Here is a 26,232-nt window from a genome sequence, read left to right as displayed (position 1 = left end):
AGGGGGGTGTAGGGGAAGGTGGGGGTACAGCAGCTAGTAGGGCTGACAGATAAGTACAGTACATTTAATTTATGCTAAGCAGCATTGTAGACAATCCGTATGGACACCTGTGGCAAAAAGTAATTAAATACATTTACTCAATTACTGTGCATGTCTATAATTTTGAGATACCAGTGTATTTATATCTGATGCTACTGGATCTGATGCTACTATGCATCTATCCTACCTATTATGCATTTCATCAGGACTCCACTACATGAATGTGTCAGCTATCGGTATATTACAGATTTCACATGTAAAACACATTATCAGCTTATAAAACATGATGCCAAAATACCAACCAGCGTACAAAGTTCCTACAATTACCAGCTCCAAATAACAAATCAATGAGTTAAATGTTCTGTTAATCAGCTCATTGTGAGTGATTAGGTCCAATGTGATTCTGCTAAAGGTCTATCGAGTTTTGTTTATGTCACACTAGTGTTTTGTCCTTGTTTTTCCTCACCGGTCTGTGGGAGTTTTCAGGGGCATTAATGCTTTGAAATGGTGTGGTATGCATAGTATGTATTTTGACTTTTGAAATTCAAGCAATAATATTATGAATGCAATGGTGGGGACTACAGCTGTTTCAGTATGCAGTAGCAGAAAATATCAGACTCTTCATGACATAATGGTATAAATAGTGCCACCTCTAAAAGGCTACTAAATAACATCAAACAAAGTCTATAGTCATCCTAGAAAGCCTTTAACTAAAAACTTGATATGATTCAACCCTCCCCAACATAATCCATAATCCAGAATTTATTGATCTATTTATCTAACTAATTTATCATCAGTTAAGCAACTTTCCAGAAAAATAAACTCTAGAAGTAACAATAAAAATACAATGGAAACCAAAGGGAAATAATACAAATACATGTGTAAACATAAATTAAGTGATTTTAAACCTCTATAAACAACCACTGTATGCTTCCATCTGAATGATTTAAGTCTCTCATGTACTTGTCAAAGAAATAATGAGGCTCTCAGTTCTCTGCTGTTCTTTACTAATGGCTCCAATTCACAACCATCAGAATTCAGCAGGCATTAAAACAAGTGTTGTGGCAGAGAAAGCAAGCTGCTAATGCTGAAGTAGCTACATTTTGCATACATTTCATGGAGCTCCAAAGAGCGACGCTTGATTTTGATGGTTAATTTAGATGCAGAATACATACTGTAGTTGAGGCGTTGAGGCTGGTGTGCACATGCAAATCGTCGCCCTGCTTGACGGGGAGGGTGCACTGTATGAGCGGAGCGTGTTCAACCCACTCATTTTTATACTAGTCTTTATGTCCCAGCCCAGCCTCCTCTCCCAGTCTCTGATTCCATCTTGGCAATGACAGATATGCACACACACACACACACACATACACTAATTCACTTCACATACACTCTCAATCGGCCTCCCTCACTCACTTCTTTCTCTCACTAAACACACATGCGCACAGTTTCCTCAGACTTCGACACATTCTCTGTGCTTCTCTATGGGTGAGCCATCATTATCTAGAGAGAGTGCCAGTGTTTGGCCACAGTATGCCTCCTTCCCAGCGCTGAACTGAACAGCCGAGACATAGGCTGCTGGTAGTGACACAGCTGTCACAGACATGCCTCATTACTGCTGTTGCAAATGTCAAAGCACTAAAGTAATCACTCAGAGCTCTGCTGGACACATGGTCATATGATAATTTATTTTATGGGAAGAGGGGTTAACAGCTGTGTGTGTATAGGATGATGTTATATAGATGGTTGGATTGTACACATTTTTTTGTGTGAGATACTTTGCGAGACAGCTGCATGCTAATGTGACAGTAGGTTTTCTAGGTATTTGCAACAAGTAATAGCATGACAGACATTTTTTTTTTTTTTCACAAGCACAAACTTCCTTCAGAGTCATTACTGTCAATCCAGGAGGCTTTCAGCTATGTTGTGTTATATATGCACCTGAAGTTTATTTCCCCCACACACGTCAAAGTATTTGTGCTGGACAGTTCATTGGTAACACATTGTTGCCACCTTTGTTCAAACAACAAAGTGGCATGACCATAGGTAGGATGTTTTTTTTTTTTTAGCACACGTAGCTGCTGACATAACTGATTTAAATGGTCATTCCCTGTTAGAGGACGCTGTAGTACTCTGTCGCCAGCTGATCGTGTTAATATAAACATTACAAGCCGCTGTCAAAGCAGCCAATACAGAGTTGGACCACAGTCAGAGTGGCATTGTTACGGGGAGAGGTCACGAGAAACTAATCAGTCTGTGATGTTGTAAGATGAGTAGGTTCACTTGATGGAAATCATCCATCCATCCATTATCCACTGTTTGAGGTGGGCTGGAGCCAATCGCCAGTCCATCACAGGGCTGACACATAGAGACAAACACTCACACCTACGGCCAATTTAAAGTCATCATTTAGCCTAACCCCAATCTGCATGTCTTTGGACTGTGGGAGGAAACTGGAGTGCCCAGAGAAAACCCACACAGACTCGGGGAAAACATGCAAACTCCACACAGAAAGACCCCCAGGATTGAATAGGATTTGAACTCAAAACCTTCTTTCAGTGAGGCAACAATGCCACACCGCCATGCCGTCCCTTTATGGAAAACATCTGTATCGATTTGTCCTTCATAAACTTGGAACTGTAATTAAAATATTAAAACAAATTTTGGAACTTGACATAAAGTGGATATAGAGAACTTTAAGATCAGAACAACATTTGCATTTATTTAAAAAAAACTCCTTAGAGCTAAGGGGAACTGCAGAATCGTAATAGTTTTCAGGGGTCATCTCCAGGACAGACTCATTTCTCAGTATATATAGACGTTTAATTTAGTGTTAATGAAAAAATTCTAACAGAATATTTTAAAAATCACCCTGTTCCTGCATAACCAAACCAGAAGCAACACGAGTCCAACAGAATGGGATTTTATGCAAACAGGTTAAAGAGATATATATGAATGTGAAGCTAAAGTCTGAATGGAAGTAAATGATTTTTTCCATTGATTATTTAAATTCCTGAGGCTGCTATAGTGCACACATGGCTGCACCACAGTGCTGCAGCAGTATTGTAAGGGCTCAAACCTGGAATGTTCCAAGGGCAGCTATAAATTTTCCTGAGTAAGTGAATTGGTATGAAGTCATTCAGCTAGATAGGGTATGTTCACTGCCTTCTATTTCATTTTCAGCATATACTGTAATGTACAGTACTGACTATAGTGATTTCATGCACAGGATAAACATGGACTCCTTGACCCTATAGAGTTCCCTTATCATGTATGAAGGAAAAAGAAAAAAAAGTTCTTTTGCCAGTCTTTGCCTGATCAGTAATACAAATGAAGAATTTGGGAGCCAGAACAATGGAAAGAATTAGGCACTTTAAAATGTTTGCATAACGAGCTCCTTCTCGCCGCAATGGTTCTCTTCTTTTTAATCACCTGCACTCTCCAAACCACCTACACCCTTCTTCATGATCAGATACAGGACTGACGGGTTGATGTATGATCTGAGGAATTAATCTGCTAAGCCTGATTGCCATTACTGCCATGCGATTATGCACCTTGATTACTGAGCCCACCCCAAGGACCATGACGTGCCCCAGTGCACATTTTAAAGGTGCGCATAAAATTATGTGGTGATTACCCCACAATGGATCAATCCACAAGGGAATGAGACTGTGTGGCCATATAGACCGTCTCAAGTAGGACTGTGATTATTAATAGGTACTTGAGGTGACCTGATACCAGAAGCTTGAACCACTGAAACTGCCTCTGATCCTTCATATAAGCAAATAAATTCATTTTCATACATTCTGAAAGTCATTATTGGATTATTGTTGTAGAGGTAGAATTGTTTGGAGTTCAAGCATGGACAAAAGGGATGTTAGGCTCTTCAGAGACGACTGGGGCTGTACTTGTCCCTCTTAAGATAGGCTTCAGGCATTTAATGGCACCACAGATGTGGATGTACTTGAAACAGGCGACAGGTTTCGGTTATCAGCCTACATAATCTAGATCTGTTGTAAGTCAACATTGGCATGTGCATTCTGCAAGAGAAATATAGATAATGAAAGTCATCATTGGGTTGCGTATGATGCAAAAGAAAATTTTAAAAATATGCAGAAAAAAAACACCAAAACTTTTGTGGTGCCAATCAGAAGAACAGGAAACCGTGTGCTTACAAGTAATTAACATGTAAGTACATATCATTCTGCAATGACACTCATCCTCAACATTTGGACCCATCTAATCCTTCACTGTCATTTTTAAGGATTTTTTATTTAATCATGAGCCAAACTACTCATTTGGTGCAGCAGATAAATAGTTCTATTGACTTATCCAGAAGCAATCCTACAGCAAGCGATTAATTGGATGAGACAATGCACAAGTGCAATCACATCTGTTCACGGTTTTCTTTCTGGTTACATATGGAATATGTTAGTCACACACAAGCACTGCCTTGGATAAACCCCCCACTGCAACACTCCTAATGTTAACATGTTTGCGTTAGTAATACCCTAGCAAGGATTTAATGGACTTGATGTGCTACCATTCACAGCAGAGGTCTACAATCTAAGAAAGCATGGTTCTCGTGTGTCCTCCCTGCAGAATTACTTAATGGCTTCAGCAATTATGCATATCTAGAGGAATAAAAAACATAAATGTCAGTCAGTGGAAAAGAACTGATTTACGTCTTTTGCCTGTATCAAAGCGCAAGTTAGGAAGGTTTATGACATGGTAAATGTATTTAATGAAGACAACAAAGCTAAAGCCATACTCACATGCCGTAGATCAAGGACCATTTACAGTATGCAAATTTTAATCTGAGCTTCCAAATGCACAAATGTAGAAATTCCATCACTGGTCAGAGTTCAATAACTCTTCAATCTTCAAGTGTCTGGATAATGGTCACTGTGACGGCACATCACTGCAATTGAAAACCTCAACTATCCATCACTGGACCGTGTTTACCACTAAAACAACATGGATAAGGGAATGCGTGTTGATGCCGGTTGGGCCGTGTGCTATTGTAAGTGATGATGAGTGATGGACAGGAGAGGATGGGTACATACTATTCACAGTGCTCCATGTGGCAGCTTGCATTTTCACACTGGTACAGTATGTTTGTCAGCTACAGACAACGCAGGCACTTACGCACTGCGGTGGGCAAGCAAGGCGGTGTTCTGCCAGCCGACTGCGTCATGGACACATGCATGTGTTACGTACCACCGCGGAGTCCCTGGTAATACATGCTTGCATGGTTTGCAATGACAGATTGTAAGATCTTGGCATCGTGGAAACATGCACAGGGCACAAAGCATCTTGAGAACTCACTTTAAATATAGACACAACAGTCATCTCACCCAGATCTCTTGCATGTAAACTACAAATGATACTATAAACTTTTGCTTACCTTAAACGTTACTAATACTGTGCTAAAAAGTGTTGAATTTTACCACTTTATATAAAAATGCAGTGACATTTGGTTCTGTTCTTGGTTTAGTAACATACAACAGCTGTTGCTTTGAAGAAAATGCCCTCACCATCGGAAGAGGCAGCAATGGCTAGAACCACTGCTTTTACTTTTTCTCTTTATTTAACTCAAAGGGTTTCAAAGCATGTGGGCCATTAACTGCATTTACAAGACTGTACAGGCAGTTTTGACAAGAGGAGACTTCAGTACCACCATCCTTTGAGAGGAAAAAAATACACGATGATAGACCATAATCGCATTCAGCAATTGAGTGGAAATTAATATCCTTTTATTGCAGAAATGGATCAGTGAACGAACAAAGGAATGAATGAACTGAGAGCATCAGATCATCTTACTGACATGGCAAGAAAATGTCCTGTTTAACAAGTTTCCTGTAGAGATTATCATGGTGCTCATCTCTACAAACACATCACGAGAAAAGTGATCTTTGAGGGGATTCAGACCCACAGCACCGAGTAATAGGCTTTTAACCGTAATGTGTTTGAGTCAAAAGCCTTGTGAGTCACAGGGCAGATCTGTGGCGTCTAATGTTAGGCCTAAAGTGTGGTGCCACAGGTGGCCTGTTATAATGTATATTTCGGGAAGCGATACACTGCCCTGAATACTCCGATGGGGGGTCCTAACACTGCATGAACGTGAGAAATAGTTGAGGAAAAAAAACTCCAGTTTTGCTGATTCTAAATCATGCACAAGAAACTCACAGCTTCCAGAAAATGTTTATTTTGTTCATAAATTTTTCATAAAAATACCAACATCAATTAATTTAAAGTATTGTAGAAACTGTGTATGTACAAAATCTTTACTTGAACAGTTAATATAACTTAAGGCGAGTTAAAGTACTTTTTTTTTTCTTTCTTTCTTTTTTTTTTTTTTTTTTTTTGCAGTTCCCTGTTGGTGACAATTTCACCAAACTCTCAACACATTGTTTTTTTTTTTTTTTTTTTTTTATGTGAACATTTCAGCATAACAACATCTCCAGTAAAAGATACCACCTGTCAAAAAAAAAAAAAAAAACCCCTTTCATCACCAAGGTAAAGTCCACAGAAACTCGCAGCAATGTGTGCTACCTGATTACTCAAAAGCAATGTTTATATGATTTGCTAGTCATTTCTAGCTTGATTAAATATACCTCTGTACATTCTGTAAAATCCGTTTTTGTTGAAAAGCCTGTACCACATCCAGTTGTACGTCCTGGTCTCTTTTAAACCCAGATCCTCAGTGAAATACCTCTTATCATACCAACAATGGAATGAAGTGCGAAGAAATGCTTCTGATATCAAATTGTAACATTTAAAATATTGTGTTACTCAACGATAGCCCTCAAAAAAACCAAGACATTATTAATGATTTAGAATACATTTCACCCTAGAAATGACGCTCAAATGTGATAGATGTAAAATATACAGTTATCTATAAAAATACAAAGAAGTACAGTAATACAAATATATTTATTTCCCATTTATGATATATCTTTCACAATCGTAATAATTCAAACAATTGTAACACAACACAAAGACCAATGACGAAAAAACACTGACAGCCAAAATGATAAGAAGTTAAACAAACACTAAATTTGATCAAAGATGGACAGCTTTGTGGTCAAAGCCATAAATATGTTAGCCTACATTCATTCTATAACCTTCACTGTGTGGTGAAGGAGTACCTTGACAGTGGTTGATATTCCATTTAAAGGAAAAAAAAAAATTAAAAACTTAAAATTAAAATTAAAAAAAAATACTGACATAAACATGCATTTTTAAGAAACATAGTCCAAAACCATTGCTCTAAGAATGCTAAAAGCAGAAAATAAGAATCTTAAATGGAGATATTAATAATCTGTAAGTGCAATCCATCCAGGCTGAGGGGCGGATGGAGGTTGGAGCTGTCCGGATGAAGAGGTGCTGAACAGCAGTCATGCAATGCCGCAGCAGAGAGGTTTGGCTCTACTGACAGGATCAGCAACAAGTCACTGCTGATCTGTTTACCGACTTTTACAATTTTATGCATGTTTGCATAAAGTCAGCAGCATCAGCAGCTGGCAAATAAGGCCAAGGCAGACCTCCCCCCCTCCCCCCCTCATCACCCCCCCCCCCCCCCCCCCCCCACACCCCACCACACACAGCACCACCACCACCACCACCCCCCTCCCCCCCTACTCTCCTCCAAAACTGCAATATTCGCAAAACCTCTCATGTCAGGCATTGGCCTGCCGGTCAACTCAGACGTCAACTTTGTAGTCAGCTGGCTTATCTTCCAAGACGGAAAGATTCCTAATATTGTACGTGCGGGCACATAAGCTTGTCTTCAAATTCCCTCGGGAAGAGCGAATGGCCATGCACCGGAGGTCACCTGTGGCTTTATTTCCATTTTCTCCTTCTGTTTCAGGTGTACGCGCCCGTGCCGTTTCCTTTCGTCGCTCCGGGCAAACCGTTTGCCGCACACGTCGCAGGAAAACGGCTTCTCCCCGGTGTGAGTCCTGGTGTGGGTGGTAAGGTGATCACTACGGCTGAAACTGCGCAAACAAATGCGGCACTGGAAAGGTTTGTGGCCCGTGTGGATGCGGATGTGCCGGTTGAGCTCGTCCGAGCGAGAGAAGCGCCGGTCGCAGCTCTCCATGGGGCAGGTGAAGGGTTTCTCTTTGGCTGGGCCGTGAGAGGCGGCGGGGCTCTTTCTGGCCCTGGGGGGCTTCGTCGCACGGGCAGTGTAACTTTGGGCGAAAGAATCCGGCAACAGGGAAGAGTAGAGAATGGAGTCAATGGTGCTCGGTAAAGCTGGAGATGCGTATAAGGAGTCACACTGGTTAGATGGCTGTGGTGGTTCAGGGAAGGGCTTCAGGTTAGAGGAGAGGCCCATCGGTGGGGGTGGGAGGTAATTATTGTACAGGGGGCTGGAGTAGCTCTGAGAACAGGTGTCAGAGAAACACGGCTCCTGTTTGATACCTCCCTCCGCTTTAAACTCCATCTCTGGGTTGGGGCAAATTGGGGGGAACGTGTCTAAAAGTTCCTTTACATCCATTTGCTGGTCAGGGGGGAAATCGCTCGACATCGGGAAGGTTTCCGTCTGGAAACTCGTCTCCAAACAGTCCGACTTATTAAACGCCCCCCACTCGTAGCAGCTGCTATCAAACTCATTCTTGACAACCACAGGGAAAGAAGCGGCCTCTGATTTTGGTTCAGTCTTCTTCTGGTTTGGAGCTCGCGAGGAGCCGAAGCTGAGCTGGGAAGTGGACGGGTCTTGGGCCTGGCTGCCGGCCTGGTCGTCAGCATACCTCGGGCAAGTCTGGTTCGGAGAATATACAGGAGGGGTAGGTCCGGAGCAAGTGTAGGATTGCCTCTTCACGCCGGGGTCTCCAAAACTGCTATTGTCCATCGGCGCAGGGGACGGATAAGTTCCCCGACTGCTGCCGCTCTGTTGCACTTCTGAAAGTGGCAGCGTAGATATACCCACAATCTCTGTGATCATATTGAGGAGTGTTTCGGTGCTGCACGGCGCTCCCTGAGATGCCTCAACATAGAAACTGCCAGAGTAGGAGAGCGAGGAAGGGGTGTAGGTGTCTTTTGGACACTCGCAGGGGTTAAAAGCAAATTCCGAGTTGGAAGCTTCGGTTTTGAGGGTTGCAGGGGTTCCTTCTGCGGGATTAGAGAGAGAGAAAACTTTGTCATCGCCAGTGTTACATAGGCCTGCTTAAGAATCAGTGCAAATTAAACGAGAAAGAACATCAGCGTTACATAAACACTCATGCGTATTTTGATTTTGGCACCGGAATACTTGGGTAAGATGCCTTGAAATACACGATTGCAAGAAAAGTGTCGTCTGTTTTCTGCGGTAGATCATATTTAACACGTTAAATCCTCGTGCATGCACAATTTATCGACTGCGCAAAGACGCGAACTCACCGTGGCCAAACTGGGCAGGTACCCCCCGCTCTGCATCGACATACACCTCCTGGTTGTCTTTCCGCACGCTGTTTTCCATTCCCAGGGAAGAACTGTTGCAATTTTCAAACTGAGGGTAAAAAGAATCTTTCGCATTCAAATCCATATTGTTCAACATAATGCTGCACTTAGAAGTCCGTCTCCCCCAGGGAAGGAAAAAAAAAGGGCAAGCGAGGAAAATGCAAAACAAATTATGCAGATGACTTTTTTTTCTTTCAACCTCCCCTTTTGATGGTTTTCAACAAATGATCCAAAGTGGTCTGTGTCAAAAGGTGTAAAAAGCAATTAAAGGTATTCCTTTTCGTCTCTCTGCTCCTCGGTGGGTATTTGCTTGCTGTGGATTTCGCATGAGCGACTTCCCCTCTCTCTCCTTATATACACTTTGGCAGCTCCCTCGGCCCTCCTCCCCATTCATCAGCTCCAGTGAGAGGATTCCCCGCTGCGTGTAAACTTCATGCCCATATATGGACAGAGGATGTGACGGAGTCCCCCCACCAACCCCATCCCCAAACCCAACCCTCCCTCCTCCCGTATACCGGAGAGATGGAGTCTGACGTTGCAACAAGTGGCGACCAGCGCTCGATGGTAAAAAACCTTGTAATGATGCTATTTCTTCAACCATTATCATTAACATTAATCCTGAAGTATGAACAGTCTCCAGCCTTGCTCCTCTATAAACAAATACATAAAATCCCTCTGAGGCTGAGGGATCTCAGGCAGCAAACCATCATGTGAGAGATCAGACATGGCAGAAAAAAAGTGGACACTAGCGTTGTTTCACTGCCCTCATATCCCAGCCTTATTGAAATGGGAATAGAAAACCAGAAATCTAATATTTTTTTAGGTAAGGTGGCAACAACAATTTGATTTGTTTTTGTCTTATTATATTTCAGGGGTTTACAATATAATCCAGCAGTAGACATTCCATGAATGGCACAGAACCTACTCAGCATATAGTCTACACATCAGAGGTCAAACACAGGTTTTAGAAAAGTGTTTCACTAAACAGAAAAAAATATTTGGGTTATGTTCGCTCAGTCAGTACTATAACTAATGACTATGACCATGTACAGCTTTTCTAATAATGAATTGGCCTATATGATACTGTGTGATACAGATGCTAGAGGAAAGTAAACTGTATGCCATATGAAACAATATTAATAGGACAGAGAAAAAAGATCAGTAAACATTAAATAGGCTGACACAATACAACGAGCAGGGATGTTTACAACCCTGCAGATATACAAACCATACATGAAAGATGCTTTGATTGAAAGGTAGGAGTACCTGGTCTTTGAGGAGCTGACACTGTTGATCTCAAGGACATGAGATAGCTCATAAAAGCTAATAAATGTAATTAAGCTAGACTATAATTTTGGAGTACAAAAGAAAAAAAAAAGCAACACATTGAAAGGTGATAAATGAAACGATACAAACTGCACCAGTTCACTAATTACTTTAAGAGAAATACTTGCACACATCTGAGGCCTGATACAAGTAATTTCTCCCCCTGACACTTCCTTTTTTATTCACCTCATTTCTGGGTCAGATGCCCGTATGGTCTAGATGTTTTCTGTAGTTAAATTCAACACCTTTTTTAGTCTGTCTGCCGCTTAGATTTACTTTCAGAAATTTACTCTCTGTTGTGTGGCCACTGGAAATGGTGGTTTTCTACACCATCAGGCGCGAATAACTGCAAAGCCCTGTCTAAACGAACCCTTGGCCTTTAAAAGCATTGAAGGGAGTCGATATCACCCCTGAGGTGTTCAGTGGTTGAACCCAACTGTTCACATGACATTTCAACCCCCAAAGCATTTTTTTTTTTTTCAGTTTCGCATCTGTTGCTGGGTGCACTCCGTGGTCACACTTCCTATTACAAAAAGTCAATACTCTTTCATATGACTTCTTAGTCTGCAGCAGACCTCTGGCACTGGTTACAGGTTCAGGACCATGGATAGCGGATGTTGCAGCATTCAGCCATGTAATCACACATGAACCGACAGCATGCAAACCCTTTACTCTTTGCTCCGTATGGGTCCTGCAGTTGAGTATTCATGTGAATCGTATTCTTTTGCCTGAAATCAATCCAAACACAACCCGTAGGAATATGGGATTATTTTAGTCACTACTAACATAATGATTTCACCTTAATACTCTGATGCATTTCTTTCTATACTGTAGAAGCAGTGGTCAACAGAATCATAATACCAGTGCTGTACTCTACCCTTGTCCTGTTTCCCAGTTGTGGAATATAGCTAAGTGTAATGCATTTAAGTAAAGCATTTGTAAAAATCTTGAAAACAAACTGAGAAGAGGAAATAACACTTCAGCTGCATGTCACAAAGCCATGACACATGTAACAAGGGGTCATGAGTGCACATGGTCATACACAAGAACATTTTTAATGGTAAATAGATCAAAACCAGCAAATCCCATCCTTCACATCGTTATACAGAAAGTATCTCACTAATAACCACAGGATTGTGTTCTTATTTTGAGATGTCATGAAAGGTCTCCTGTTGGCTCGCATCTCAGGTCATTCTAATAGTATCTGAATATACTTTTTTTTTTATGGACATTAACCAAAGCTACGAAAGATTGTGAGTTATATGGAATAAAATATATTGTGTTGACTGCATCACAAATGCAAAGAGATTATTAGACATAATAAACAGCCTGCTTATAGTAGACTACTCAAATTTTATGTTATTTCCTTCAATGCCGAGCAGTGGAAAATGTATCAAAGGATCTCTGAGTTGCTACCCTGTCATCTTTTTAAGGCAGTGTATGATAATAGCATATAAGCTCTTTCATTGCAGCAGTGACATTCTCCGCAACAAATCGTTTTCACCTCAGATGTGCACCCTAATTCTAGGCCCAGAGATGTTTAGCTTTGAGGAACTGCCTCCAAGTAATCCAGAGTCTATTAAAACCAATCTGATCACACAGAGTTCAGATCACGAGATGCTGTTATGATAACTGCAGTGTGACTAACCTCTCTCCTCCATAAAATGCCACAGCACAGGGACTAAGTAATGGATTTATGTAATGTTAGCACTTACTGACATTATAGCACAGGGGTAAGTCCATACCAGTGAAAGTTAAATGAAAGCCTTTGTTTTATTCCATCACATCTGAGCGCTGTGAGACAAAATGCTCCAGTTTCTTAGGAAACAGCCTGTTAGATAGAGAAAGAATGTAGAGCAATACGAAGTTGTCTTCATGTTTTAACAAGAATATTGACTCCAAGAGAGGTTCAAAGTGTTGGCTATGGAAAGAAGATGAAACATTCCTTTAATGAAAGCCGATCTTGGCACTTCAACTGAATGAACAGTTTCAGTCAGTAAATTGGAAAATGCATTAATATAGTCCTTACCTAAAATAGGCTCAACTTGTAGTATGCCTTTCTAATTTAGATAATGGCCAGTGTATTCATTTGTCTGTCTACGCAAGGTAACAAATTAAATCTATATTTCTAGATATCATTACTTAATTAGTTATTTTATTAACTGAGTGCTTCCATAATGCTGTGTCCATCCAATTCCATAAATCCATTAGCTACAACTGCTTATACTTTTGAGGGTCACAGACTCAAGCCAGTCCCAGGACCATTACATGACAGGAAGGGGTACACCCATAACAGATAGCCAGTCTAGCACAGGGATGACACATAGAAACAGACACTCACATTCACTGATCTATTGGTTATTTAGAGTTGCTGTTCATATAACCAAACTTGCAGAATGCAGAAACAGGGTGAATATGCAAACTATACACAGAAAGGCCTCAGCCATTCAAAGCTTCAAAGATTTAATTCATATACATCTAAATGCATATTTAAGACTAAGATTAAGATTCATCAGCACTGTTAATGGCATTAAGAGCCTGTCCTTTGAGCTAAATGCTAATGCAAGCTACATATTTGCATGACTTGAAATGTTCCTGCATTGCAATAATACAGCTAATTTTGCATGAAACAAACCCTGTATTTTACAAAGTAGTCTCTCTCTAGATTTGAAAACATAGATGTTCTGACAACTACCATAACTACTCTGTCTTACATTTTAACTATCAAAGAGAGAAAAAAAATGCAGTCTATCATTGCTGTGATCATGTTTTGATCGCATTACTCCTGCTTTATTGTGTGTGCAATGCCTTATGCCACCTTCATAACTGAAGTGAAAGCTTTGTGCACCAGGGCAAGGTAAATATTTTTCTTTATACTGTGTATGTAACCCCCTGGTCGTGTTATTTTCAGGTTCACTCCTGGACAAGGTGTGGGAGTTTTGCTTGCAGGAGGGTGCCTGATAGAGTTGAACAGGCAGTGAAGAGTGATTGCCATCTGAGATCATCACCTGCAAGATGAAGCTAAAGGTGGACCATAAAGTCTCTATTTATTTATTTATTTTTATTCTGACTTACAACATTATTCTTCAGTGTTCCCAATGATATTATAATCATGTAACCATAAGAGTGTTACGCTATGAAGAAGACCTGCTATGCTGACAACAATAAACTAATCTAACCCAGTAATTTAGACAAACTTAGTATTGTTGCTTGTTAAAACTTAATCACAAACAGCACATAAAAATAAGAGCTCTAACTTTAACAAGACACCACTTATTCTGCGGATACTTAAGACAAAATCCTCAACTCTCAGGTGACACAGGCTGTTCAGCAGCATGTAGGCAAATTCGCTATTGTGATTTGTTATTTATATAATGATGCTTTTGTCCTGAAAAGCACATTGTAATTCTGCTTTAGGTCAGATTAGACATGTAGAGGACTTTCTTCCAATTTTGAAAACCAGCTAGTAGTTTCTGTTCATCCAGTGGAAACAGTGGAGTTTATAGCAGCACTTTTTTTTTTTTCCACAGTGATTTTTTTGACTGACAATTTTAAACCTAAGCCATCTTTTGTCTCAAGACTGTAATATCTGAAGTGTTGGCTACTTCTGGTGTCACATGCACATTCATGACAGCATAAGAGGCAATGATTTTATAATTTTGACTTCAAAATGAAATATATCTCACTTGATGTACAGTAGCTCCTCAATGTCTCAATGCCTTGGCATCCTGTCAACCAGCTATGCAACCCACACAGAGTATTATTTTCAGAGTAAATAATAGAAAAACCTGATCCATACCAGGAAATCCACTGAGATACAGAGGCTGTCATTGCTGTGAAATAAAAAAGCATTTCAAACCCTGACCTGGAGAGAAAACACTGCATTCAATCTATAAGACATTAGAAAAAAAAACAAGGTAGGCCACAGCAATGGCCACATTCATATAGTAATAAAATGCATATGACATAGTATGCACATTTACTTCCAGCCTCAAATGCTGTTTTGTACTTTTCAGACTTGAATTATTTTTAAGTTTGTGGATGCAAAACAGATTTTTGGAGCAATCCAATGAAAGCCAGGGTTGCACCAGAGCCGAAGAATCCATCTACCTCCTCCAAATCACATCCTGACATGTCTCACAGTCAAATCTCCCCCCACGGCACTAGATGAGGGAACATCTTCAATCTAAACCTGGATACAATAGGGCCTGTAAGAGACCGCAAAAATGGATTGGGAGTGCTAAAACCACAGAAACCTCTGCCGGAAACACGACTTTCTATAAATACAAGATACTCGCCTCAGCTGCCAAGTTCGTTATTTTCTCTCCCTCTCTCTCTCTATCATGTTAGATTCTGCATAGTTATATATACTACATCATCATTCAAACACTGGGCAATTGAAAGAAAAATAGCACAAATAAGAAAAATAAAAGCAGCGGAAGCGTGGTTCTTCTTTTGAAGGATCATCTCTCTCCTGAGAGTGGGAGTGGGTTAGGGAAGCCCGGTACCAGGCCCCGATCCTGCTGCTGCTGTTGGTGTGGCAGGTTTCCCGTGCAATCCAAAAATACTTTCGCACTCGCCCACTTTGGTCCCTAGCCGCCTGTACTCTTTGGTTCTACAACAGGGATGGGTGAGAATTATATTCAGCTCTCCAATCGTGATCGCGGAATGTCCCAGTGTTTCTTTAACCATGCCCCCAGACTCCTCCACACACACTGCACTCGCATGGCTCCCACCTTGCCCTCTTCTCTGCTGGATCCATGCTTGCAGCACTCTGACAGTCCAACTCTTGGGCCTGATCCAGCTACTGTACCTGCTGTTACCTAACTGCTTGCACATTTTCAGCAGAAAGCCATAAAAAGAGAACAGCAAATGTTCATATTAATCCTTAAACTACATAACAGATTGATTTAACGTAATTTAGACTAAAGAATACTTCACTTCCAGATAACTGTTTAACTGTGCATACACATATGTCAAAATGAAAGTATATAGGTTATTTGCTTTAGCAGATACAACAGCAATCCCCTTGGATTGAAACTCAATAACATCCACTACATAAAATCATTATCACACAACACTGGACTAATTGCATGTACTTTTGACCAACAGAAGTTAATAGGTCTACATATTCTAGTCTCTGACTCATCTGCACCCACACTGATTTCTGTTTGTTGCTCTTTCTTCCATCCAGTGACACCACAACATGTATGAAAAGATATGAACATTAATAATTACAAAGCATTGTTTTCCGTCACTGCTTTATCGATGCACATAGTCATTACAGGGACATGCAACAGATTCAAACAAATAGCTAACAGCAGACATGTGAGGAAACAGATGAAGAATTTTAAGAGCTTGCAGCTAACAAAAGTAACTATGGAAACGGCCAGCTCTACATTGCACTAGCTTCCACAGCTCTCTCCAGAAATAAAAACTGTTGGGCTAAGAGCGAATCAGGTAAAGACAAAAGATCCCGGGTGAACCTATTTATAGTGGGACTTACATAACATACATAGACCTATGTTGGCTGAGTTGGTGCTCAGCAGCAAAGCTACTGGGGGCAAAGGCAGGGTACAGAGAACTGAAGATGCTGCATCCTGGAGGGTATTTTATAGAAAGACATGAAATATAAACAGCAATTAGGCCACTGTGGATGATGATGCCAACTGAAGTAAATAGAGAGAGAGGAAGGCTTGCTGTTTTGATGACAGAGAGAACAAACACTGTTACGCTGCCCTGGGAGGGCAGTGATGTCAAAGCTGGAGTTCCACGAACCACATTAAAATGCAGTAAGCTAATGACAATTGACACATTAAACAGTTCATGGCCACGAGGCTCAAGGAATACACATGCAAATTCATACGTCACACGGAGGAGGAGTTCGTAGCCAATTTGTTTATTTGTATGGGAGGCAAATAAGTTGGGTCAGAGGAGAACACATGACACACACATATGATCATATGCCTCAGGACAAAACATCTCACATCTCCAGTGAGGTAATGTGAACATACAAGCCCACATACGCACATAAACCCTGTGTGAGCCACTGTATTTCATGTTCGGTGATCTAGAAATACAGCCTGCCACCATATCTTAAATCCAAATTGAGCCATTAGCATAATTATCCACTTATACTGCTTTAATTCTAAGTAGCTCTCCATTGTAAGTAAAATGATAGCTAAGCTGTATTCAAAAAGCCTCTTTTCCACTCACAAATGCCTTATTAATTAGCTCCCTCTAGCATAAGTTCGCAGTAATTACATTCAGTGCAGTAGTCAGTACTACAGAGGGGTATCTCCAGTGACTGTTAGACAACTTTATAATTGCTCTGCAGAGGCATAATAGTTTACATCAAAAAAATACTGTATTTCAACACTGAGTATGGTCGTTCGGACGTAGCATTCACTTCATGTGCACTGCACTCGCCAGTCACTTCACAGGTAGCACAGGCAATCACAAAATATTAACTATAGAGAAGCTCTGATAAGGTTGGAATGATATGCAAATAAATACTCCCTGACTCATCTGTTTATTATGCAGCCACATTAGTTAGCTCTGATGCTGTTTGGCTATTATCCCATCTCACTGTGAAAAAAGGGTCTTGGGTGAGGGGGATGGATTGTGCAGTGAGTGCTTTAGTCACACAGATTGTCCGCACTCTTCAAAGAAATAAATGCATTTTCAACTGTAGTTGCATAGAGGGGATGTGGAATCCATTTCCTCTGAGAGAAACAGCAAAAGGCAGAGGATATGGCTCATCTGTGCCCAAATCCCTTGATACCATGCTTTGCGTTAACAGGTCAAAGGGTCACATTACAAGCTTGTGTCTCCCACGACTGAGCCAGAAGGCAATCATTGCACATTTATACATCATAGCTAGTTTTTGAGGTCTAATCTCACAATGATTCAGTTAACTGAATGTTTCATAATGTAAAAAAAAAAAATGTTAAAAGATGAACTTAACAATTTAAGATGCACACAGTCACTAACATAGGGTGTTTATTTGTATTGCTGCTGATTTAAAATATCTATTGCTTTTACAAACTGGAAAAACTGAGGGGGGATATTGCATCTTCTGATAAATGCGGTGAAACTACCAAGCGGTGGATTCACAGCCTATTTGCTGATCTTCTAACTGATAGAGGCACTATTTTTAGCCTTGCTACCTTAATGCACCATGCTAAGCTTTCACCTACAACAGCATATCTAGCCCATTCAAAGCATTCATAAAAGTCCAGGGGTTGGAACACAGTGGTCATGCACACCAGCTCAATGTCGGTGCTTTCAGTATAAGCATTTATTTTTGGTGTCAAAGTATTAATAAGAACATTGTGACTGTATGCCCTGGTGTGTGAATGTATGCCAGCATATGTCAAGGAGCGAAAAGAATTTGCCATCCACTGAATGTATACCCCATGCTTTTTGATGTTAGCTAATTAAGCACCAAGCCCTCACAACAACTGCACTCCATGGAAAAAAAAAAAAGAAAGAAAGAAAAAAAAAAAGAGGAATAACTTGCAGCAGATTGACGTCAGCTAGAGGCCTTCAAATGTGTCATCTGACAAAAGAAAGAGGACCAGGCTGCTATACTTAAGGTCACAGTGTGTGTTTAATCTACTGTCTGCTTTGACTGACAGAGGACTGCTGACATCTGTACTGAAAATGTGACTGCTTATTAACTGCAGGATGAATAAAAAGATTCTGTAATTTCAATCTGTTACATTTAAAAGAAGGACAGGTTACCTGTAGGTCAATAACCGGAGCTGCAAGCAGGCACCAATTTTGGATACTTAGGCTAATTATTGCCAGAAAATGTAATTCCTACTTCTAACACTGTACATTCAGTATGAGGTTAGAATACACTCTCTCTCTATTGGAGCAACCAAGATGAAGTCAAATGCAGTTTATATTACATTCACAGAGGACAGTGTATTTTTAAAGACATATTAGACACAGTTTTTTGTGAGAAACTATTATATTCAGAAATTGATCAATTAGAAGCTCCCATTGTGAATGTTTTGGCCAGAGGAATGAGCCATAACAACCAAGCTCAAATAAGAAAGTTGGGACTGAGACAAAAGGTAATTTTCAGTTTTCTACGTTTCAACCAGAGGCTGTACTGTAACTATAGGTTAATCTGTATTTACCAATTTGCTCCCATTAGGGTATATAAGTCATCTGTATTAAGAAAAAAAAAAGAGCACAGTATGGAAAATTTATTTAAATCATTTATTGTTTTTTAACAAAACAAGACCAATGTCACAGTCAAAGTTGTATTCCCTGCCAGTCAACCCAAAGGCTGTGTATGCAAAATATGGCTGCTTTTAGAAGCAGTAATTTTAGAAATGCTGACCAAGACTTTTATAGAATTTTTTTTGAAAGACTGAGATCAAACAAATATCAAACAATCACCCATTAAGACAGAGAATTGAAGACATACTGTATATTAAAGAGAAAATGGCACAATTAAAAGATAATGGCCCGTATTTGTCAAGTGAAAGCACAACTAGCTCATTTATGCACTTTTCCCAGACACTTGTGACAAATCTGAGACAGTTGTCCATTTAAAATTGTCCTTACATCTAGTGTGAAAGCATGAAACTCCCTTCAGAGAGGTGGACCACTTGCCTGCATGTTAACTAAAAATACATGTTGGTCTTAATTTTCCATACTAAAGACTGCAGTATAAAGCAGTGATGATGCTGGTGTGTGAAAGTGTCAGTAATGTGATTTCATTAAGTAAAATGTATCTCAAGTATAATTAAAGCACTTTACAGTGCTTGGCTCCACATGCGGCAAAGACAGGGAGCTGCACTTACACTGAAATTGCCCTTCAGATAATACTGGCGTAAAACCTGTGGTTTTAATTAGAGGTTAAATGTGGGATTGTGATCATAAATCTTTGAGCTGCACATCAAGCAGACAAAACATACTTCTATGCTTTAACACCTGATGATGTTGTTTCTATCACATTCAGATAAATGGAGGCCAATATCTTTGAAATTAAGAGATAAAAATCAATCAGTATCAGTACTGCTCAGCCATCATCAATACTGTCAGCGCTGACCAGCCGGTAAAGGGGTGGCTTCCTTGGCCCCTGCCAGTACTATCATTATACTGTTCCCAGATATACCCTGTTTCAACATACTGTTTAAAAACATTATTGATAATGTTAGTCCGGAGTTCCTCATAAAGAGAAGCTGCCTTCTCTTTATATGGCCCTTCAATGTTGCTGTAGTGGTGGAGGGCTCTCACTGCCAAATAGTTGACATTAATCCATATTGGGCCCCTCCAGTAGGGGGCATCATGTTCTGTGTTTCGTTTCATATACAGGGGATCAGCCTTAGAAAGTGAACGCAGCCCAAATGGTGTCCACAGCTTGTTGGAATCTCTTATGTCTCGAAACATATGCTCTAGTTTGGGTGAGTCCGGTTGGAGGATGTGCAGTAAGAAGGGAAACAAGCTCACATAACCCAAAGCATTAACATACTGCAGCTTGGGGGCCCTGCGGACAGAGCGCACGAGACGAGCCGCAGGGAACTGATGACGAGGTTGTCCAGGAGGTACGTACACCTTCTCCTGCTGCAAGGACACAGCCTGGGTGTGGTTACCAAAGTCACTAAAAGCACGAAGTTGTTCTGACCAGTGGAGCTCATTCAGCAGGTTGTTGTCACTAAGGATTCGATGGGTGAGTTCATAGTCCTGATGAGGCTCACCTAGAAGCTGTGCTATACTAGCCATGATGCCTGAGGCCAATGCCATCCAGCAGTGTAAATCCACATGCCGCTCATCTGTTGAGGGGTGTGATGCTCGAGGGTAGTCATCCAGTCCAGAGGTTAAGGTCTTTGGATTGAGGAATAGATTGGTGTCCTTGTCCCGTCCACGCCAGCGGTAAGAGTTGGGCAGGGGTCCTGTCTGTGTACTATTGTACCATTCAAACCAAGTTTTTAGTCTGGGGAAGAGCCGTCGGAGGAAAGACAAGGTTGGTTGAGATGCCGCCTTGTCTGAATTAGCAGACAGCTGTTCAATAAGTTCCTGAAGGGGTAAAAAAAGAGTAGGTGGGTTGGCATTCTCGTTCCGCTGAACCACAAACTCAGCTGGGACCTTACTGCAAGCCTCATCTCCCAGGATCTGTTCACGCGGGATCCAACCCTCCATATTCATCAGGTCTACCCAGTGGGCAATAGCCTCCCTTGTCACCTGCGGATCCCACTTACTCAACAGCAACTGGTGAAAGCCCTCATCCCAAAGAAAACCTCTGGGAAAGAAAGAGCGTGATGGTACGGCAGTGAATAACGCACGTTCAGGGTACAGGAGCGGGTGCTCATTGTAGACTGACTGCACCACTGATTGGCCATAGAAGTAGCCCATCCCACCCAACATGTTGCTGAGTGCTGCCTTGCCAAATTTAATATGTGCCTGGCTAAGTCCCTTGGTTTCAAGCCCAAAAGTCTTCTCAAACTTTGCGTCGAACTCCGATTTCCTTTTCTCCAGCTCCTGAGTCATGATGGAGCCAATGAGTTGATTAGGACGATCGTGAAAGCTTCCAGACTCGAACAGAACTTCAATCTGGAACGGTGTCTGGACAGTCACCTGGTGGACCACAAAGTCACTCTCTTTCCTTGTGTCAGCAGGTTTCTGTTGGTTTTGGTGGTGGGGGGGCTTGTAAGTGTCTACAGAAATATAGTGTCTCTTCTCACCAGATGGAGGGTTATAGACAAACCTGCGGTTCAGACTGTGCTTCACAATGTCAGTCAGCTTATCCAAGCCAGGTGACAGAGTCTGGAGGTAGTTGTAACTAAAAAGATAAGAAACTGTTGTCAACTGTCCTGTGTTTTCATATTGATTAAATAAATGTAGTAATACAGTGCTTTTCAAGTGTGGTTTACTTTACAAAAATGATCTTATCTGCCTTATTTGATGTGTTTTGGTACACTTAGCACACTGTTTCTTAGCCTTAGCAAGTTTCATGTTGTGACTAATAGATTAAACTTTAAGCTCCCACTTACACTACATCGTCCATCTGCATACCGTGAATAATAACTCATTCAGTTTTTATTATTTATATCATGGCATACTGTGCATTTGCCTTTTGCGTTGCTGATCTTTTCATAAAAGTGTGAAATATTGATGTTCCTTGTGAATTTTTTTCAAAGTTCTGATCCACAGAAAGTACTGCAACAACAGTTCTTTTTATAAGTGGATTAACATCTCCACTGATATATACACACACATATATGAGGCAATTCAACACCCCATATCATGATGCTCATATAAAAACAGGATTTAAGCATTAGCACCTTAATAAAACAAAGGTGGAAAATGCTGTTTTTGCTGCCATCTAGTGGTTACATTTTTTTAACCCAGTAGCAATGTAGGTTACCATTACAGCTTAACACTGTATTATTACTGATCATCACCCACAGTGTTTAAAAATAAATAAATAAATAAAAAGTTTATGTAAATGTACTTTAGCACCTTATCAAGCAATGATATCTCAGTTACATGCAGTTTATATGACCACTGTGTGTCATAACGATGTTTTCTCTCCTTTCTATCAAGGGGCATCTACGTATGCCTTTTCCCTTAATTGTCATTCTATATTGTGTTCCTTCCAGCTTTCATGATCACTTTCTTTGGAAAGTGCTGAAGATTTTCACTCATATATTTATGCAGTTACCTGGCATACTTGCCGCTGGATAATTCCCCAGTAACAGGCTTTCGAAAGGTGATCTTAAAGTTTCCAAGCTCCTCTGAGGAACCAGTGATGGATGCGAGGCGGTGTTTTTCTTCCACGTGTGCCTGCAGCGAGCCCTGCATGTCTGCTGCTGCATAAAACATCAGGGAGATGACTGGTGCTTGAGGGGCAGAGCTCTGATGGGTAAAGACAAAAGAAATCTAAATCTCATAATCATCAGCGTATCGAACAGAAAACAGTTTGGTTCATGTAAGGGAACTCTGCAAAATATAGTAAAGCTAAAAAAAACAACAAAAGGTAATAAAGCTAAATCAGTCAGCACTCACATGCTGCTTGGCAGTGATCCTCCAAGTCCAATCTCCTCCATGATCACCCCCCATCCTCTTCACAAACTCTGTGGTTAGCGTGAAATCATTGTCTTGGATTTCCTGGACACCAAAGTTGATGCCATCATGCATCAGCCAGCCATACCCCTGCAAACGATCCCCCTGCTCACAAGTGTGCCTCAAGTTTACATCCATGTCAGAAAACTGACGCATCCACATCATGCCTGGAAAGATATAGCAATGAAAGAAATTCAAGTTGGTTGCATAGCAGAAAGGACAGATTGTAACAGATTTTGACCAAAATCCTGTCTGTGGTGGTAGACGGCATTGACATGAACAATACACCGTTGACATGGAATGTATGAATCTCTTTTTTGAGGAACACAAAACAACATGCACATATTACATCCACAGCACTTTAATGTTAAATTACCAGAAATGTGCTGATACATTTCCTATTTTTCCCTCTTCGTACGCGACAGCTTTTCCAGTCTATGTGGAAGTGTGCTTGGGAAAGACACTGAACCACACGTTGTTCCAAGTGAAAGTGCCACTGGTGTGTGCATGGGTGAATGATTATATTGGGCCATCTGTGTGAGTGTGTCTGTGAATAAATGGATGGGCAAAAAGTGAGCACTTTGAGTGCATTTAAGTGTGTGTATAAGTCCATTTGTCTCATTCTCAGTGGACTGCATTTGATTCACTAACCCATTTCTTCCAAGAAGCACTAACATCAGATAACAGAGACAGTGTGTTACTAAATGTAAGACATTTCAGATGAACTTTAATACATTAGGTCAAGCACTTTAACTAACCTTTGAACAAGAGAATTTAGGTGGCAAAGGAAACTTGAACTGAAACAGAAGCTACAGTTTCTGTCTGTCATTACGGGGATGTATTGTATCAAATGTGTCTATGAAAAGGAATTCATATATTCCATGTCGACAATTAAACATCTACATCTTCTACTACATGTTTTCTGAAGAACTACACCTGTAATGTCATCCAATAATGTAGCTTCTCCCACTAAACACAAAAATGGCTTCCCTATGGATCTCATAAAGTGAGTGGAACCAGCAGTTAATCATTGGTGCTTACTCAACATGGTAAGGTCTAGTGCGCTTTATGCTGTCAACTAACAATAGTGGTCATCGAAATTACGTGACAGTGTACACAGTTGCAGGAACTGCGGCCAAGTTTTACTTGAATTTGACAAGCACCTGGGCTCGTTTCCCACCCTGGCCCATTAGTGCAATAAAGCCCATATTTTCTCAAAGCAAACTATTGAATATTAAAAGCAACATTAATCCCAAAAGCAGAAATCAGACTGTAGGATTCCAATTACTTTAGATATGACTTGTGAATGTGACTAGTGTGAATATGATAGTAAACACATGTATCTTTACTATCTTTAATTAGTCACTATTTTGGTTAGTTCTTATTTGTACACTATTACAAAAATACTGTATCTCAACGTATAAATTCTCATGAACAAGTCAAGTCAGTTTCAGCTTGACTCTGAGTGCGTAAATACCTGTCACAATCGACCGGGGACTCCTGGTTTTCATGCCAAAGTAGACCTGAGGCCTGTACGAACCCCAGAAATTGTCTGGGGAAACCTTGGCACTGGTGCTATTGTCATCCAGGACAGGAGGTGATGGGTGCAGAGTCACCACCCGTTTAGCCAGGCTGGATCGCATGTAAAGGGCATAAAAGAACCAGACCAGGCTGAATATACACAGTCCAATGGAGATATTGATGAAGACTTTGCCAATGTCAACTTTCTTTTTCTTCTCCTTGCGGTGAAATGCAGAGGGCTTTTCATCTTTCCTTGGAAGGGGAGCGGCTTCACCAGTCACCACCCTCTTCCTCTGCCTGCCCATCCTGCCCTTCTGAAGCTGGAGACCAGACAAGGACATTTGAATGTAACAGCAGACTTTTGCGTGAAGCTGTGTCAAAGGAACTGATAGGTAAAGGCCTTTTTTTAAACAGAGCTTTCTTATGTACTCATCAACCAACATTTTTATGACTTTGCACCTTTTCTCTGCTGTAAGGTGTTGATTTTAAAGGAGGGATTTACTACAATTACAGTGAATACAGAACAATCAAAACGCAGACAATGCAAAGTTTTCAAGTAATTAAAAGTAAAAGTCTTAACACAAGCACATAATCCAAAGAAATTGTATCTTCAGGTAGGATTTATTGGAACTTATTCAACACTGATTCAACTTCATGGCCATTTTGCAGTTTGTGGTGCTTTTGTAGTAATATGTCTATTCCACTTATACTAATCATAGCTGCCCAATACTGAGGCAAGTAATGCTAACAATATATCCGCATGTAAGGGGTTTGTTGTTGTGTGTTTGTTAACCTAAACCCAGCACACACAAACAAACCTGACTATTTTCTGTGCCCATGGTAAAGACCTCAGATGTAGTCCACCATTTCTGTGCTGCAATTTCTACTTACGTATCTGCCAATACGTCAGCAATAAGTTAGTGTCGGCCTATATTGAGACTATTCGATTATCAAAATAGTTGACTGATCAATGAACGAATAAACCTGCAGCGCCAATAAACAAGTTATTTGGAATTTAAGAAAGGGCTGTTGTTGGCTGCACGGTTTAGCTAAGTGTACCTAATAAACTGGGAACTGTGCTTACGTCTTCACTCAAAAACAAAGGAAATACAGCTCATTAGTATTTAAAGTGCACGATTTAACCATAATGACGACATTTAGCAGACTAAACCCCTCTATTGTTTCTGTAGCAGCCTCCTCTTGTGGTCTAGCTAACGTTAGCCTTGCATGGAAAACAAAAACTGATAATTTCATAAATTAAATTAAACACAGCTAAGATGTAAAGCGTCTCCAAATTAAGCAGCAGTCGCCGACAGTTTACCTCAATACTGTCGCCGCTATCCCCGGGCAATGCAACGATGCCTGCAGGCTTTAGTTAGACTAGTAGTGCCGTGAATACTGTCGTTCGTTACGACTCACTTAGCCTAATGTGGCTTTAATTACTCGTAGCTGATAAAAGAAGGGGTCCGCTGATAATTCTGACTTGATGTTCATTGAGAAGATGGTTTCCTACCTGTCAAAACACCGGAGTCTCAGCTGCTCATTCTCCGTCGCTAGCTAACTAGCTACTTCCTGGTTGCTACTCGCTTTCACTGACGTGTACGCGGCTCTCCATGCTGCGTTCATGGACCGTTGGAAGACAGGTATCTATGCTTGACAATAGAGGGATGCGTTTTTTGATTTTACAACATCTGCGAGATTCTAAGGTAAACGGTGTTTTCTCCAAACAAGCAGTTGTTTACAGGATAAATAAAGAAATATACTGTGCTGAATGGAGGCAGCCCACTTATTTTGGTTCTGCAGCTACACCCGAAACTT

At 40.8% G+C, this 26,232-nt stretch overlaps 2 protein-coding genes across 3 annotated transcripts; both read right to left on the bottom strand.

The window, feature by feature from the left end:
* Positions 1 to 7,831: 7,831 nt before the first annotated feature.
* Positions 7,832 to 9,580, bottom strand: LOC113128737 (early growth response protein 1-B). Its single transcript, XM_026304266.1, has 2 exons — positions 9,424 to 9,580; positions 7,832 to 9,156 (listed from the first exon to the last, which is right to left on the bottom strand). The coding sequence occupies exons 1-2, from the start codon at positions 9,578 to 9,580 to the stop codon at positions 7,832 to 7,834; spliced, it is 1,482 nt and encodes a 493-aa protein (XP_026160051.1).
* Positions 9,581 to 19,022: 9,442 nt separating this feature from the next.
* On the bottom strand, positions 19,023 to 26,044 carry mogs (mannosyl-oligosaccharide glucosidase). Of its 2 annotated transcripts, none has more exons than XM_026304236.1 (5): positions 25,928 to 26,044; positions 24,371 to 24,734; positions 22,837 to 23,060; positions 22,493 to 22,686; positions 19,023 to 21,610 (listed from the first exon to the last, which is right to left on the bottom strand). In XM_026304236.1, the coding sequence occupies exons 2-5, from the start codon at positions 24,717 to 24,719 to the stop codon at positions 19,840 to 19,842; spliced, it is 2,538 nt and encodes an 845-aa protein (XP_026160021.1). In that variant the 5' UTR covers positions 24,720 to 24,734; positions 25,928 to 26,044; the 3' UTR covers positions 19,023 to 19,839. The 2 variants fall into 2 exon arrangements, with proteins under 2 accessions (XP_026160021.1, XP_026160022.1); XM_026304237.1 differs by lacking the exon at positions 25,928 to 26,044 and adding an exon at positions 25,736 to 25,891.
* Positions 26,045 to 26,232: the final 188 nt, after the last annotated feature.

Source organism: Mastacembelus armatus, chromosome 1, assembly GCF_900324485.2.
Source record: "Mastacembelus armatus chromosome 1, fMasArm1.2, whole genome shotgun sequence".
In the NCBI taxonomy this organism is placed as follows: domain Eukaryota; kingdom Metazoa; phylum Chordata; class Actinopteri; order Synbranchiformes; family Mastacembelidae; genus Mastacembelus; species Mastacembelus armatus.
This window is presented reverse-complemented; position numbering and strand designations above follow the sequence as displayed.